Below are 15,539 nucleotides of genomic sequence, written 5' to 3' on the forward strand. Positions count from 1 at the left end.
TTTTGCTGTGTTTTTTTTTATGCTGTGAGGTTCTTTTGAGAGCCTTTCTCTGAGTTTATAATCTTTTCTGCGTGCCTTATTTGTTGGGAGGTTTTCCCATTTTTTCCAGCCAAACATTTTGATAAGAAACTTATACAATGTCCTTGAATTGAATTTAAGAGTCTCGTTATCTTAGTCACCGGGTGATCAATGATTAATGGTGTAGGTGGATCTACGACTCCCGTTCATTTGGTCATGCAATTTTGAATTGATATCAAGGGTTTGAGATTACCGACGCTAAAAGCGCGTGTATTCTTCACCCTTTGATATCAAATTTAACAATGGGTGATCGTGCATTTTTTGGTCGTCAAGTGACTCAGAGAGCATTTCTAAATATATATATATATATATATATATATATATATATATATATATATATATTACAAACGATATTATTTATACTAAAGTGGTGGGGGAGTGAGCTAAGTTTCATAATGAACTAATAATAATGTGATTCAAGTTTGTCTTTGGTGAGAATTGAACCTAAGACTCTTATTTTATAAGTGAAGAGAAATATCATTAGACAGTAGTACTAAGTAACAAATATTGTACTATATAAATTTTGGCCATTGATTTTTTGCAATTCATTTGATCTGATGGCCGAACATTAAGAGGTGTGTGAGAAGTAAAAATAGGTGTGGATAGCACTACCCTAAATTACATTCTACCTCTTAAGTTTGGGTGCAATTGAAACCTCATACATCTTTTAAAACATTTTAATTTCATACATTTAGCTATTATTTCATTTCAATTTCATACAACTGGTAGAAAATTCTGAAATAATCCGTAAAGCTATTATTTCATTTCTGTTAGTTTCTTCGTTATTTGCCTATGTAAACGTCCCGTTATGTGCTTCTCCTGGGAAACATGTGTTTTTTTCAAGATTTATTTATACTTTTACTAAAGATAAGTTCCAAAATTATTTTCAAAAACAATTTTATCCATTTTAAAAGAACTTATAAACGAGCTATATACCACGACAATATTTTGTAAATCTCGGTTGGAGTGAGAATCCTCGTCGGATCCTCTTTGTGAGGATCTCGGGATTGTCAAATCATATTTGTTTATCATACATTGCGCGGTCAGAAATTATTGTAAATTTTTTTATTTAAAATTGAATATAAACAATACCTGATGAAAATTAACCGCACAATATATGATAAATGAATGTAATTGAAAAGTTCTCAAGATTCTCAAGAAAATCCAAACGAGGATGCTCTCTCTCGGTTGGGCTCAATTGGTGCTCTCTCACAGAGAAAATGACACGGTTTTCAGGGAAAGCAAATAAACAAATCGACAGAAAATGTCAAAGCACTCCACTTTAGGAAAACAAAAAAATCCATTCAAAATTATGGGGTGTGCTATCCACACAACCCTTTTTACTTCTCTCACACTTTTGTTAATTTCTGTCATTTGATCTCCTTCAATTCATCCGATCCGACGGTCAAAAATTAAAAGGGTGTGAAAGAAGTAAAAAAGGGTGTGTGGATATCACATTCCAAAATTATTTAATTGTCCTGAGAAAGTACCCATTTTATTTATTTATTTACTTTTTAACTTTTAAATTTTTTTTTACAGAAGCAGACGTCTAGAGATTGCGGCAAGTATTCAAACGCAACGTATGCACAGTTCTTCCTGTAACGTTTTCCATCGTCATCAGTGCAACTTCCAAGTGGGTTCGGTTAAAATATTTTTGTGGTTTTTTTTTTTATTTTTTTAGCTCAAATATTTTTGTGATATTTGTTAGTGAATATTGAATAATAGAATTTCACAATCATAGTTTAATGAAAATGTCACATTCTTGGTTGTTTTTCTTATTTATCGAAATAAAAGGTGAGATTGAAATTGAGAGATTTATTTGATATTAAATATAACGGTAACGATATCCAATGTCACTTAGTGCATCTTTGCTTACCTTGTAAAGTGCGAGTCATGCTTAACGTTTTTAAATTGTCGTTAGATTAGTTTAAATTTTGAAATTCGTGTATAAAGTAATTAAACAAAACTAATCTAATAGTCATTAATGAGTGTGAGTATTATCCCCACTTTTCCGGATTGATGATGCTAGGGACATATACTTTGAGCCTTAGATGATTTGTCACCATAGAATTTTTTTTTTTAACAAACGATATTATTTACTCTAAAAATGAAGGGGTGGACTTAACCTCATAATGAGTTAGCAATAATGTGGTCTAGATTCACCTTTGGCGAGAATCAAACCTAAGACATATCACTTATAAATGAAGAGGAATATCACTAGACCGTAGTACTAAGCGGTATCACAATAGATTTTAATATATGAGTTTTGAGTTAAGGGGAAGCTGTTATTAGCACTTTCTAATAATTCACTCGACACTCATTTCTACTTACATTTTTCTGTGAAAATAGTGCAAGAAAATTACTTTAAAAGTAACCACGAGCTGGTGGCCCAGTGGTAAAGGGCAGATTGCGAGGCTTCATTCAAATTAAAAACTGGAGGTCTTGGATTTGAAACCCGCTACTGGTGTAGAAGTCAGACTTGTGGCATGGGGAGACCGAAATGTCTTTGTGAGTCTTCCCAGCCCCTAGAAGAGGTAGATAACTGTGACTTGCCACCAGTTGTCCCCCTTTTAAAAAAAAGTACTTTAAAAGTAGTAACAATAATTCCCAATGATCAATATGGAGACCTTATATAGAAAACCCTAACCGCTTTCTCATTCTCCCTATCAAAGCTCTAGATCTAAAAGATTCATAACCGCCGACCCTTTGCTTCGTCTAGGGGTATATGCAATCCCTATCTCCATCCTTATAGCCTTCATCCTTCCTATGTTCATGGATTGCCCTAGATTTGTTTTTCGTTTAGTATTTCCGTCACGAAGTGCCTTTTTAGTAAGATTATTTGTGAGTGTATTTTGGTGAGTATTTTAGTTCTATGTTGGTATGTCTTCAACTTCTTCTGGGTCTACCTTGCTGTTTATGGTAGCTTCATTGATGTTATTAAGCGAAAATCATGTTTAGATAGACACTAGTTGGTTTGTTGTTAGTTCTATTCAGAGCTCGACGCTGCTTGTTGTCAAAAAGTGTCCTCATGTTTATTATATTGCAATTTTTGTGTGTGAAATTTCTCAGATGTTAATTCGTGAAATATTTGACTTTTTCATTAGGTATGATGTTTATTTGGTTTTGCTTATCTCAGTTCTCTGAGTTTTGGTGTGAATGATTTCAAGATTTGGATGTGTTTCCATGCTTATTCTTGTACATATCTTGTTCCTCCCAAATTTACCACTATGGTGACTATTAATTTGGCCAAATTGACATTTTATGTTCTGTTGAATTTTTTTTTTAAATTGGGGATCTCTTGGATACTATTCAAAATGTCTTCTTTAATATGTGTATTAGTTCTTAATTAATTTTTTTAATAATAAATTGTATGAAGATTTTGGTGACTATTTGTCAAAATTGTAGGGGAAATTATAAATACACAAATTTCTTAGCCTTTCAAACATTTTGTTTAATTATGTTCGTCGTTTTTAGTTGATTAATTAATTTGATGTTTAGAATTGAAATAAAGATGTGTGAGAAATTATAAACGATGTACTCATAAAATTAAAAAAAAATGTGTGATAAACTAAAATGATATGAAAATATTTTTCATATCATTTTAATATCAACTTCCATTTATAAATTGTCTAAATCAAAATATTGCTCGAATAAAAAAAATTCAATGTATTCCCCTTGGGAGAAATTGACCATTATATCTGGGAAACTACTGACAAATTCAAGTACCAAATTAGGGAGGTGGATTGTCTGCCCTCCCATTTTCATACTCTTCCCAAATTAGGGGGTTCCCTTCTTAACAGCACCCCCAAGAAAATTAATTTAAAAATATGTTTTTGGTTTTGCAATAATATATGAATTATTACTATAATTCTTCTCTTTTTTTATTTTTTGGCTCTCTGGGAAAGACCACATTTTATGCTCCCTCAAGTGGGAAGTGGGTGGAGCCCCCCCCTGTGTCTCTCCTGAGTCAAAGTTTTTAGGACATGCGTTGTTGATGCGGTAGATACTGTGTTGAATTCAACCTCCACCACCCCAGAAGAGTAAAGTGGTGGCGGAGCTGTTGCTTCCTCCTCCTGATCGCCGCCGCAAGGTTTCAAAGTTAGCTCCTTTTCCCCTTCAATTTCGTTTCTACTTGAGTAATGAAGTTTCCCCTTTGGGTTTTTCCTGAATTGAGTTTCTTTGTTTACTTTCTGGGTGTAGATTTTTTTCTCCTCTTTCTTCGTTTTTACTCATTTGGCCGATACCAAACAAGTTTCAGCCGCCATCAGAGGGTTGGAATCCCAAAAGGGTCATCCTTTTTGCTGGTTCTGTATCAAATAGTGGTATTGAGAAGTGGGCAGAATCCGCCATGGCTGATGGCAGTCCTAGGACTGATATCTCTACAGATGTGGATACAGATGATAAGAATCAAAGGGTACTCTCCCCCCCCCCCCTCCCTCCTTCCTTCCCTCTCTCTCTCTCCCTCTCTCTCTCTGTCTCTGTCTCTGTCTCTGTCTCTGTCTCTAAGTTTTGGTAATACCAACTATTAAGAATCATTTTGTTATGCTTGAGGTCAATAGCCATTCTTCATTTTTGCTGAGTTAGATGTTAACTAGTATTTGTTGCCCATCTGACATTTTGATCACTCTGTATGTGCAGTTTGATAGAGACCAATATGCCATTGCTCCTGTGGCTTCTGATTCCAGTGACAAATCGAAAGATCCAAAAGATCAGAAGGTGAAGTATATGAAATCGATGATATATGAGTTGAACAGCAAGGGTATGATGCTTATATGTTAGATTGCATTTTGCAGACTCTTCGTAGGCTGGCTCAAAATCGTGAAGCTGCGAGAAAAAGTCGGCTGAGGAAGAAAGTAGGCCGTATTGCACTTTCTTTAAGTTCGTTATCTTTATTCATTTGCTGAATTAAATTTCTGCTGCAGTTTGCCTTGATATCTTTTTAGCTTTACTTTTGTTAGTCCTAAGGGCAGTGATCACTGCTCAAAAACATGGTTGCGATTTTAATGGAAATGGGATATTCAGAATATAAGTTCCATGGCAGCCCACATTTCCACCTATTTAGTATATTTATATCCTTAGTTGTTTGAGAAACAATAGGATAGACAATGGGTTACACAATAGCGCTTGTCAGGTCTAATACGATAAGTCTATCAGCTACCCCTTGTCCTAGCTTTGTGGATGACCAAAGTCAGCTGATGGTGATAGAAAGGTCTGATAATTTTGATGCTCACGTGGGTTTTTCATTTCCTACCTAATTGTCTATTTTTGTTGGTTTCCTTTTTTGGCATGGTTTCGTAACATTTTAACGTAATGTTAAAATTTAACTTTGTTCATAATGAGAACTTTTTGAGATTGTGGATTTCAACTTTTTCCTACAACGGTCACCATTTCTTCATTTTCCTTGTTTCCGTTTCCTGGTTTCAAGTCTTTGCTCCGCACATCTTTAAAGCTTTGCTTTCTTCTACTTGTTTTATTTCAATAAGTAATCAGGAGTTGAAAGCAGAACTAAGTTCTGGAAAATGGGTCCTAGCTTACTTTACTATAAACTATAGCTTTGAGCTAAGATAAGCTTAACCTGGGCTAGCCTATCTAATCCGTTACAGTTCTAGTTACTTTATTTCATCATAGCCAAGCAGCATACTCCAAAGTTTAACCTCATATAGAAAAAAGCTTGTTTGTTTAAAGCCCAACTTCTAGTTTACAGTGCACATGTGCAACAATTCAAATATGGAATTCAAAGGATCAAATAGGAAATGATACTCTAAATCATAGAACTATAATGAAATATACGATAACCAACATTTGTCAAATTGCACATTACACGTGGTTGATTGGCTTAAAGCACATCTTTGTATACATGTTACAGTTGATGTAATTCAAAGGGCTTGGCACCTATCATTTCCCGTTTGAGTGTAGTAGGATCCCTAACTCTCATTTCACCTTGATATATTGTTAAAGTTAGTTTCTCTCTTGTCCTTCGAATGCCAAAAGGTCTTCTTAAGTAGTACTTTCAGCTTGGTACTGCCACAGGTGGACCACTTTCCTTCTTTCTTTTGGGGGGCAAAACCACTTTCATACTTGATCTGTCTCTTATAGCTAGAGCCTAGATCTCTTGGTATATTTCGATTGTTAGATTTTCTTAAGCTGGGATTCTAGGTCTGGCCTGGTAATCAGTAAGCCCAAGGTCTGTCCTGGATCCCTACAAAATCGTTATGTGGTTTGAGCTCGGATGCTAGATGAGCAATTATTACCCCTTAACCATTCAAAGGAAGGCTACAATTTAGGTGTGATAGTTAGTCAATGAATAATGAGTCAGTGTCTGGCATTCTGCTTGTTATATATTTATTTTTGTGAGAGTGGAAGCTGAATTCACTAAATCTCCTGTTTTAGGTTGCCTTTTTCTGAATTTTTTTATTACTTTATCCTCTCGTAAGCATAGTTTCTCTTATTAATAATTTTAAAATGAAAAACGAAAAAAAAGAAAGGAAATGCATAGATCTGCATATTTATGTTTGGTCAGTAAGCCATTATGCCATTGCATGCCCAATTTTTTGTAAGCCTTTAATGATTTGTATCTGTTCTTGTTTACTGCAGGCATATGTTCAGCAGCTGGAGAGTAGTCGTCTGAAGCTGACTCAACTAGAGCAAGAGCTCCAGCGAGCCAGACAGCAGGTTAAAGCAATTAGTTCTGTACTATTGTAAACCCTAATGCATTCAGAGCCATAGATCCCCTGTAGATGACCTCTTTGTTAGGTTTAATCTTGCATCTTTCCTAAAGTTATTTTGTTCTTTTTTTTCAGGGAATCTTCATATCTAACTCGGGAGATGCTGCCCATTCAAATAGTGGAAATGGTATTCCTTCTTTCCTGAGGTTTTAATTTTGAAAATTATCATGGAAGTAAGGGAGACCAGCTCCTGATAATTGTGGGATAACTGTCGATCAATTTAAATTTGTAGTCAAATTGACATGATTTTGAATCAATGGTTCCTTGATACTTATTTGTATGAAACAATTATACTCAGGAGAAAGATTGTGTTGATAAACTATATGCCATGAGTAGCTCACCCACATGATAATGTTCTAGTGGAAATAAGGAAAGGAAATTACCTCTTCCTCTTCCTCTCTCTCTCTCTCTCTCTCTCTCTCTCTCTCTCTCTCTCTCTCTCTCGGTTGTAATTGTTCACAAACACAATCAGGAGATTTTAGTAGTCATTTTTAAAGGCATTCTTGAATGTTTATGTACAGTATCGAGGTCAAATTGGTTGAGGAGTTGTCAATGGTGAAGAGAGTCTCTCTCTCTCTCTCTCTCTCTATATATATATATATATATATATTTCAGTTGTCATTGTTGACAAACACAATTAGGAGATTTTGGTAGCAATTTTTAGGGGCATTCTTGAATGTTTGTGTCCAGTATGGAGGTTGAATTGGTTAAGGAATTGTTGATGATGAAGAGTGGCATGCTTGATTCGGTATATTGGATTAATGGTAGTTATTTATGCTGGTTGCATCAGTGAACATTGACTGAGTGTATTAATGCAGTACATGGCCCTGGTATGGTGCCTGAAGGGCTGACAGTGATACTTGTCTGTTGTAGTAGTTAGTGACAAGGTTGTTTTTTATATGCTGATGGGAGGTTCCTGATTTCCCTACTGATAAGCTCTGGAATCTAATAGCAATCAGATTTTTATTCTTGGCAGATCATATATCTGTCTAAGTTTTCAGGGAAAGAACCAAAATGACAACATTATATTGTTTGATTTAAATACATCCAATAGTTTTTTTCAGGGTTATTCTTCTTTTCTCCTATAGTGAAATTTGTTGTGGGTAAGTTCACCAAACAAAAAATATTTGTTGTAGGCAATGGAAATGAAGTCAGATTTTGGGAAGACATTTGGCAGATTTAGCTGTCTTTCCAATCCTTATTTTATAGCTTCTGCCAGGTTTCTTTCAACTGCAACGTAGTTCTCTTCTTTTTCTTCAATCGGCATTATCTATTGTGATTTAGAGTTCTGAAGAAATTTGAGTGAAACAGGTCCACAAATTTACAGCATTGTCTTCTTCTCTAAACAGTGTCTCCTTGCATCCAAATCGCTTTAATGAAAGGCCATGGTCGGTTACTCATTTAGTAGCTTGTAAATCTTTTTTTTTTTTTTCTGTAAATTGGTCAACAATCAACCCAATCCTCCCTTTAAGCCATTTAAGTTGATTTTGAAGGCTGATGATCCAGCAAAGGTGCAAACTTTCACATGGCTGCTGTTACATGAGAGAATAGATATTTATTATAGGATCCAAAGAAGGCCCTATGCATACTGATCGCCATGTTGGATTGTGTTATGCGTATGCAAGGGAAGAACGCTGACCACATTTTTGTTCATTTTCTTTTTACTAGGTTTATCTGGGAGGCCTGAAAATTGGTGTGTGTCTGAGACACTGTTTTCATTTATGTCATGAAGGTTTTTTTTAGTTGAGGGGCTAGCAAATGATGCTCACCCCTTGGAGATATGCTGTTTTGGTTCTTATGTGGCATGTTTGGCTGGAAGGAATAGGAGGTTCTTTGAGGACAATGAGGAGGATGCAAAGTTACTATGGGATGAATTAGATATTAAGTTCTATGGCATCGTTGAGAAAGTATTTTAAAAAGCTTCCCTTGTACTATAGTTATTTTTTATTTAGGCACTTGATGTTTGATAATTTTATGTGATCATGTTTCAGATGGTTAAATTAGATGCTGATAGATTTCTTGTCCGGTTGATCTGACTTCAAACTCCACCAGTACATATAAAGCTCCTGTAAAGTGTAAACTGCCCCCACTTTCTTCTCCTACAGTTCCTTCAAACATCTTTTAGTTTCTAAGATATAAATTTTCCACTTTGCACGAGAGAAACAAATTCTCACATGCGTGACAGGGTACCATTCCAATTCATAAGCCTCTTGATATTTTGGTGATTTGGTCTTAGGAAATTTAAGGAAAAAAAATAGTAATGTTATCATCGTAAACCTATTCCATAAATGAAATTTACTAATTCATTTTTCTGATACATTTGAAGTAGAATATGGAATTCCTTCAGTTGCATCCAGCAGTATTAAAGTTCGTGTGATTGACATATCTTCTGTTTAAATTTTTCAAAATAGGCATTTTAGGTGCAAATATGTTTATTTGCGTGCAGACAGGCTTAGGAAAAAAGTTAAAAGTTTTATCTTGTTATTTAATTTGGTCCTCTTCTCTTAATTTAGTTCCAGTGGATGAGGTAGGTTATCTTGTTCACTGTATCTCCTTGCAGGGGCCATGACATTCAATGTAGAATATGGACGGTGGCTGGAAGAGCAGAATCGGCAAATTAATGAACTGAGATCAGCAGTAAACTCTCATGCAAGTGATGCAGAGCTTCGTATTATTGTAGATGGAATCTTGGTGCACTATGATGAGATCTTTAAGCTGAAGGGCACAGCAGCTAAAGCCGATGTATTCCATTTGTTGTCTGGTATGTGGAAAACACCTGCTGAGAGGTGTTTCTTGTGGCTTGGAGGTTTTCGTTCATCTGAGCTCTTAAAGGTGAAGCAACTTATCATGTCTTGATGGCTTTGATGTCATATAGGGCAGATTCATAAGGTTCTGATTGAAGACATCGTTTCTGCCCATTTTTCGGGTTTCAGATTTCTTTCTTGAATACTAATCTGTCACTCACATAAGAGATGGAAGAATATCATCTCCTTGGGTTTTGTTAAATCATGCTCTGCTCATTTCCTTGATTATTTTTTTCTTTTATGCCTAGGATCATGAATTTTTTTCTATATGACGTTTTTGGTCTTATTCCCTTGGATAAAATTAAAATGAATGAGTTTGTGTGCAGCTTCTTGTTACTCAGTTGGAGCCTCTGACGGAGCAGCAGTTGGTTGGGATTAACAACTTGCAGCAGTCCTCCCAACAGGCAGAAGATGCGTTATCTCAAGGGATGGATGCATTGCAACAATCCTTAGCTGAGACCTTGTCCAGTGGATCTCTTGGCTCCTCAGGTAACTCGGGAAATGTAGCTAACTACATGGGTCAAATGGCCATGGCAATGGGAAAGCTTGGGACCCTTGAAGGGTTTATCCGTCAGGTAACGCATTATAGTGCTTTATCGTTTACTCGTTTGTGTAGTCAGTACTGTAGCATCACACATATAGTAACCATCAGTGTGAAACTGTACATCAAAGAATAAAATGGGACAAAAGCCATTTACCCCATTGCCCAATCCCGCCTCTTAACTTCTTTCTGAAATGTGAGGGTGCTAAAACAGTTTGATATTTAGTTGGATCTCTGAAATATGTATCATTTGAAATCTATATGGCTATCATTTTTATCCTACAAACTAATGCGATTGGGGTTTATGAAGAATTTTTTTAGATTATCCACCAACCTGCCAAAACCTCTGTATGCATGAATTTGTTTTTATACGCCTAAATGTTTATTTGGTAAAATATGCTGTTCGTTTACAAAAGTCGATATACTCATGAGGCCTAGCCAAAAAGGAAGGAGCATGAAAGAAAACAAAATCTTAATATTCATTTTTCCTGTTTTTCGGGTGTGACTTTCTTGTTCTTATAACTTTTTAAGTGCCTAATCTGTTCATGGGCTAATAATATCAGGCTGACAATTTGCGGCAACAAACACTGCAACAAATGCACCGTATCTTGACAACCCGCCAGTCAGCTCGTGCACTTTTGGCTATACATGATTATTTCTCACGGCTACGTGCTCTGAGTTCTCTCTGGCTTGCCCGCCCAAGAGAGTGAAATGTTCCCAAACTGCTTGGTAAGGTTGTGGCCTGCAAGGCATCTGAGTAGCAATTGACTTTCTCTAGTACCGCACCGGGATTACCGGGTTCTCGTTACAAATCTTCTTTTATAGATTGTTCCCGATGCTGTAGCTGTAGAAATTGTATCGTTAGTGCTAATTCTGTAATTCTGTAATTTTCTACCTGCATTCTAGTCATCGTAGGGTCTTCTGTAATGCTTATTACTGTTAATAATTATAGGATTATGGTGTTTATGTAATTGTAATTTGTGACCGAGTTTTCGAAATGAATTTTGGATAATGAAATGCATGATGGTTTTGGCTGGTACTTCACATCAAACATGAAGGTTTTTGACGTTCTAGTTCTCTGCTATTTGCAGCAGTTGATTGTAAAGAACACGGTACATTAGTTATGGCCCTGTGGCTGAGTTATTCTCGCTCTGCAGGGGCGGAAGTTTTACATGGTTATCTACCAACTACTTTTGTGTAACGATCCTGGATAGGCGAGATCGTCGTTGAAAACATGGATGCAAGGAAACGAGCACATTATCTGCTGACCCTGTAACCAACATCTGCAAAGTAGGCTAGTTTATGTGATTTCTTGTTTTGATGTATGTTGCTAGATTAGCATATTCATTTTTTCTGTACAATAGATAATGGGGGACGGAACCGAACCCTAGAACCTAAAGTGCACGGATTAACGCTCTTAGCCACCCTAGAACCTCAAGTGCAGAGATTAACGCTCTTAGTTGAGTAACGCTCTTAGCCACTCAACTCACAAGCTCCTTTTGAACGCAGGTTACATTTCCATGGAAATAAACGTAGGTACATTGTTTAAGAGTCTAAGTACACTGTATATACCTTTAATCATGACAACGTACTCATACAAAAGGGACCACAGTCGAAATCAACGTACCAAAACAAAAGGGACCACAGTCGAAATCTGATTTGACATATCGGTATGCTAAAAATTTTATTTTCTTGAGGATGCAGATGCACTGTTTTTGCTAGGTAATCAGTGTGGCACGTCACGGCTGGAATCCAGCCGATGTCTCTTAGTTGCACAAGAGACTTAATTCAATTTCTTTTGTGTAGTGCTTTTCATACAATTTTTACTTTTCACACTTTTTTTAATTTTTGGCTATCAAATCGAATGAATTGAAGTAGATTAATAGACAAAAATTAACAAGAGTATGTGAGGTAAAAATTGGTGTATAAATAGTACTATCCTTTCTTCTCTATTCTCCACTCTATTGTTTTTGGCCCAAGAAACGATACATTAAATAAGGGTAGACATAATAAATTAGTATTGAACTATTCGTAAAATTCTAAATTAAATTTATACTTACAAGTACAAATGAATATTACTATAATGCAGTACTAAATTTTTATATCTTTTGATCGTTGAAAATAACAATAGTTTTACAATTTTTTTGACGAAAAAAAGGTCTAGTTACAATCTTACATACCACGTAGTAGTACATATTTTTGTAAGATCTAACTGTTTTAAAGATTCTTTATATCTTCATGTGTAAAATTTAACTGTTACTTTTTCGAACAACTCAATACTCTATAGTAAGACTAGGAAAAATTGTAAAATTTATTTAGAAACAATTCACCTTTGTAAGTATATTTGGTGTTAGTGTGACTAGGATTAGAATAACTGCCACGAGACAGCTCAGTAGTTAGGGATGATTTCTAGGCTCATATTTTACACGACACGTTTTCAGTTCAATTTTTTACGTTGGTAAATCGCACGATGGTGGCTAAGGGCGATTGAAATGCCTTTGTGAGTCTTTTTAACCTTCAAAAAAGTGAATTGTCGTGATGAAACCATCAAATAGTCTTTTTTTTTTTTTTTTTTTTTTTAAAGAAGAAAAAAAGGAGTATTGAATACATAAATGGATCCGTGGTTGACACTTGACGCTGAACTTGGGAGATAACTTGGACAACGATGCAACTTTCTCGAAGGTCAAGCCTAACCCAAATGATGTTCATCCAAAGCCAAAACCATTTCATTTCTTAAAGTCAGCATCATGTGCACAATCTAATTTTGTTTATGTGTTTATTTTATTTATTTAGGAAGTGAGATATTTCAGTCAAAAGAATGGGATTAAGTTAGGTGACCTGAAATCTAACTTAACAAAAAGATTATACATTCCCGTTATTATTGTGAATAAAATTTGAAATTTCTCATTTACATATGCCTGATACAACACTAATTAGTAACAAAATCATAAATCATGTACTAAAATTAATCACTTATCCATTTGAGATTGGCATAATTTTCACTAATTGTGAACTCATACTTTTGCTTTTGTATAAAAGGTTTTTCTAACCAAAATAGTCCATGAAATTGACATAACTCTTACTTTGGTCCCTGACGATGTAAATCGATAAAAGTGATTGAGTTTGTCAGCCGTAAACTATTTTGGTCATTCCGTGAAAAACTTGTCAATGTCCTTGTTAAGTAGAGAGGTTACAACAACAACAACAACAACAACAACAAAGCCTTTTCCCATTAAGTGGGTTGGCTATATGAATCCTAGAACGCCATTGCGCTCAGTTCTGTGTCATGTCTTTCATTAGATCCAAATACTCTAAGTCTTTTCTTAGAGTCTATTCCAAAGTCTTTCTAGGTCTTCCTCTACTCCTTCGGCCCTGAAACTATATCCCGTAATCACATCTTCTAACCAGAGTGTCAGTAGGCCTTAAATAGAGAGGTTAGTTTGACAAAAATACTCTTGGAAAGGTAATCACGTGGTCGTTCACATGACAATTTAACAAGGACATTGGCAGATTTTTTATGAAATGACTAAAATGATTTACTGTGTACAAACTTAGAAACCACGTCTATTGATATTTCTTGTCAAAAACCAAAGTAAGTAGTTATGTTAATCTTAATGAGAATTTTTAGATGATAAAAATCCCAGTAACAAAATTGACCCATAAGACTAAACAAAAAGTTGAACAAGATATAACGAGAAATTTTTTAAATATACTATAAAAGTTGTAGAAAGATCCAAAAATAAACTTTTTAAATATATTAACAAATTTGTTCTAGAAAGGCACAAATAAACAGACTTCTAGATAGTATTATGTTGGTAACGTAAGGTTTGATTATTTATAGTACAAAGGAGGATCCTCTTCTCTTCCAATTGCACTTGCAGAATTACTAAATCAAAATACGTAAGTGATAATATTGATGGAGATTAAAATACGTAAGTAATAATATTGATAGAGATTTGTTATTGACATTTCAAAACGCTGAACATTTATATTTAAAAGAAAAAAAAATACACTTATAAGAAGTGCACAATAAAAATTTTAAAATGTCAATAATAATTTTCTATTAATATCTAATAGAAAAAATCTCCACCGCCTCATTAGCTTCTCAGAACACATGCATAATTGTGTATGGTAAAATTTACATCATAAGATAAGGAAAAAAATAAAAAAAAAAGCGCGCCCCGACAGACTTGTTACTATATTAAATTATAAATACATTGCTTGCCGTTGGATATCAGGAGTCATGAACCTAGGCAGAAGCTTCCCTTTTTCCTTGTGGCCCAAAAATAAGTGTTTTTGTCCGATGAAGACATACGACTTGAAATTAAGGTGTCCCCATGGTAATGTCCTTTAGCACCACATACTTTCATATTAGTCATTCTCATTTGTCAATGTTAGGAGTTATCAAAACTTGTATGATAATCCTTTCTTTAAATGATTATAAGATAATTATCATTAGTGTTTTGTTTTGTATTTTATTCTAAATTATAAATTGCTGGAAGAGATGTAAATCTTTTATAATACGCACATTAAAAGTACTAATCTTGAGAAGCCATTGAATCAAAGCACAAGGAATCACGAAATGAACCAACAAGTAAAGATCTATCGCTCTCTCTCTATATGCCTTATGCACTCCTATATGGGGTAGTTTTTTATTGGTACACAAGCAATGTTTTATTCTAAATTATTTTAAAAGCGGGGAGAGAAACTCAAACTTTAATCTAAAATAGCACACTGTTCTAGTCAACTTCACAAAACTAGAAATCTGTATAATTATCTCTTGTTGGTAATATAATATGATTCATATACTATAAATATTAAATTAAAGAGTATACTATCTTTATCAAATTTTCTCTTTTTTTTATTGATGAAAATCAATTGTCATCTTTAACAAAGAGCATAATATGTTTATCAAATGTTTCTTTTGGGACTAAAAGGTCACGCGTTTGGACCGTAGAAATAGTTTCTTTGTAAAAAAATGATAAAGCGGTGTATATACAATAGATATCACTTTTCTCCTAAAAAAAAGGATAAAGCTGCGTATATACAATAAACATCTCTTCCCTCCTCCAACCCTCACAAAGGAAAAAATCTTGTGAGCTTGGGTTCATCCTTTAAAATCAATTGTCATCTTCTTTAATAAGGATTAGAAGCAAACCATTTTCCACATCATGTGCTAAATAATTACTCAAAGACAAACCTATAAAGAAACCAAAGTCTCAACCCACCACATTTCCACAAGCCGGCCCCATTCTCTTCGGCCAATCCATTGCAGCTACGTCTTAAATATCATCCTCCACGAAACCAATATGTAATTCAAGTCATGGGAGGCTGCGCACGTGGGTTTTATCCAAGACTTTCTGAGTTGCTTTGTTACATTGAATCTCAGTC

General features: G+C 34.9%; 1 protein-coding gene across 2 annotated transcripts; it reads left to right on the forward strand.

The window, feature by feature from the left end:
* Nucleotides 1-3,986: 3,986 nt before the first annotated feature.
* Nucleotides 3,987-11,199, forward strand: LOC126629668 (transcription factor TGA2.2-like). Of its 2 annotated transcripts, none has more exons than XM_050299762.1 (9): nucleotides 3,987-4,176; nucleotides 4,279-4,492; nucleotides 4,717-4,794; nucleotides 4,872-4,931; nucleotides 6,673-6,750; nucleotides 6,879-6,930; nucleotides 9,364-9,635; nucleotides 9,934-10,182; nucleotides 10,712-11,199. In XM_050299762.1, exons 2-9 carry the CDS (start codon nucleotides 4,427-4,429, stop codon nucleotides 10,856-10,858), a joined length of 1,002 nt encoding a protein of 333 aa, XP_050155719.1. In that variant the 5' UTR covers nucleotides 3,987-4,176; nucleotides 4,279-4,426; the 3' UTR covers nucleotides 10,859-11,199. The 2 variants fall into 2 exon arrangements, with proteins under 2 accessions (XP_050155719.1, XP_050155721.1); XM_050299764.1 differs by having other exon boundaries at nucleotides 3,987-4,168.
* Nucleotides 11,200-15,539: the final 4,340 nt, after the last annotated feature.

Source organism: Malus sylvestris, chromosome 7, assembly GCF_916048215.2.
Source record: "Malus sylvestris chromosome 7, drMalSylv7.2, whole genome shotgun sequence".
Taxonomy (NCBI): Eukaryota; Viridiplantae; Streptophyta; class Magnoliopsida; order Rosales; family Rosaceae; genus Malus; species Malus sylvestris.

What these genes read in the sequence shown, in the direction of transcription:
- LOC126629668 (XM_050299762.1), top strand. Translation starts at nt 4,427, where the DNA reads ATGGCTGATGGCAGTCCTAGGACTGATATCTCTACAGATGTGGATACA. An exon ending in TCCAGCGAGCCAGACAGCAG is followed by an intron (nt 6,751 to 6,878) that starts GTTAAAGCAATT and finishes CTTTTTTTTCAG; the next exon opens with GGAATCTTCATATCTAACTC. An exon ending in TTGAAGGGTTTATCCGTCAG is followed by an intron (nt 10,183 to 10,711) that starts GTAACGCATTAT and finishes TAATAATATCAG; the next exon opens with GCTGACAATTTGCGGCAACA.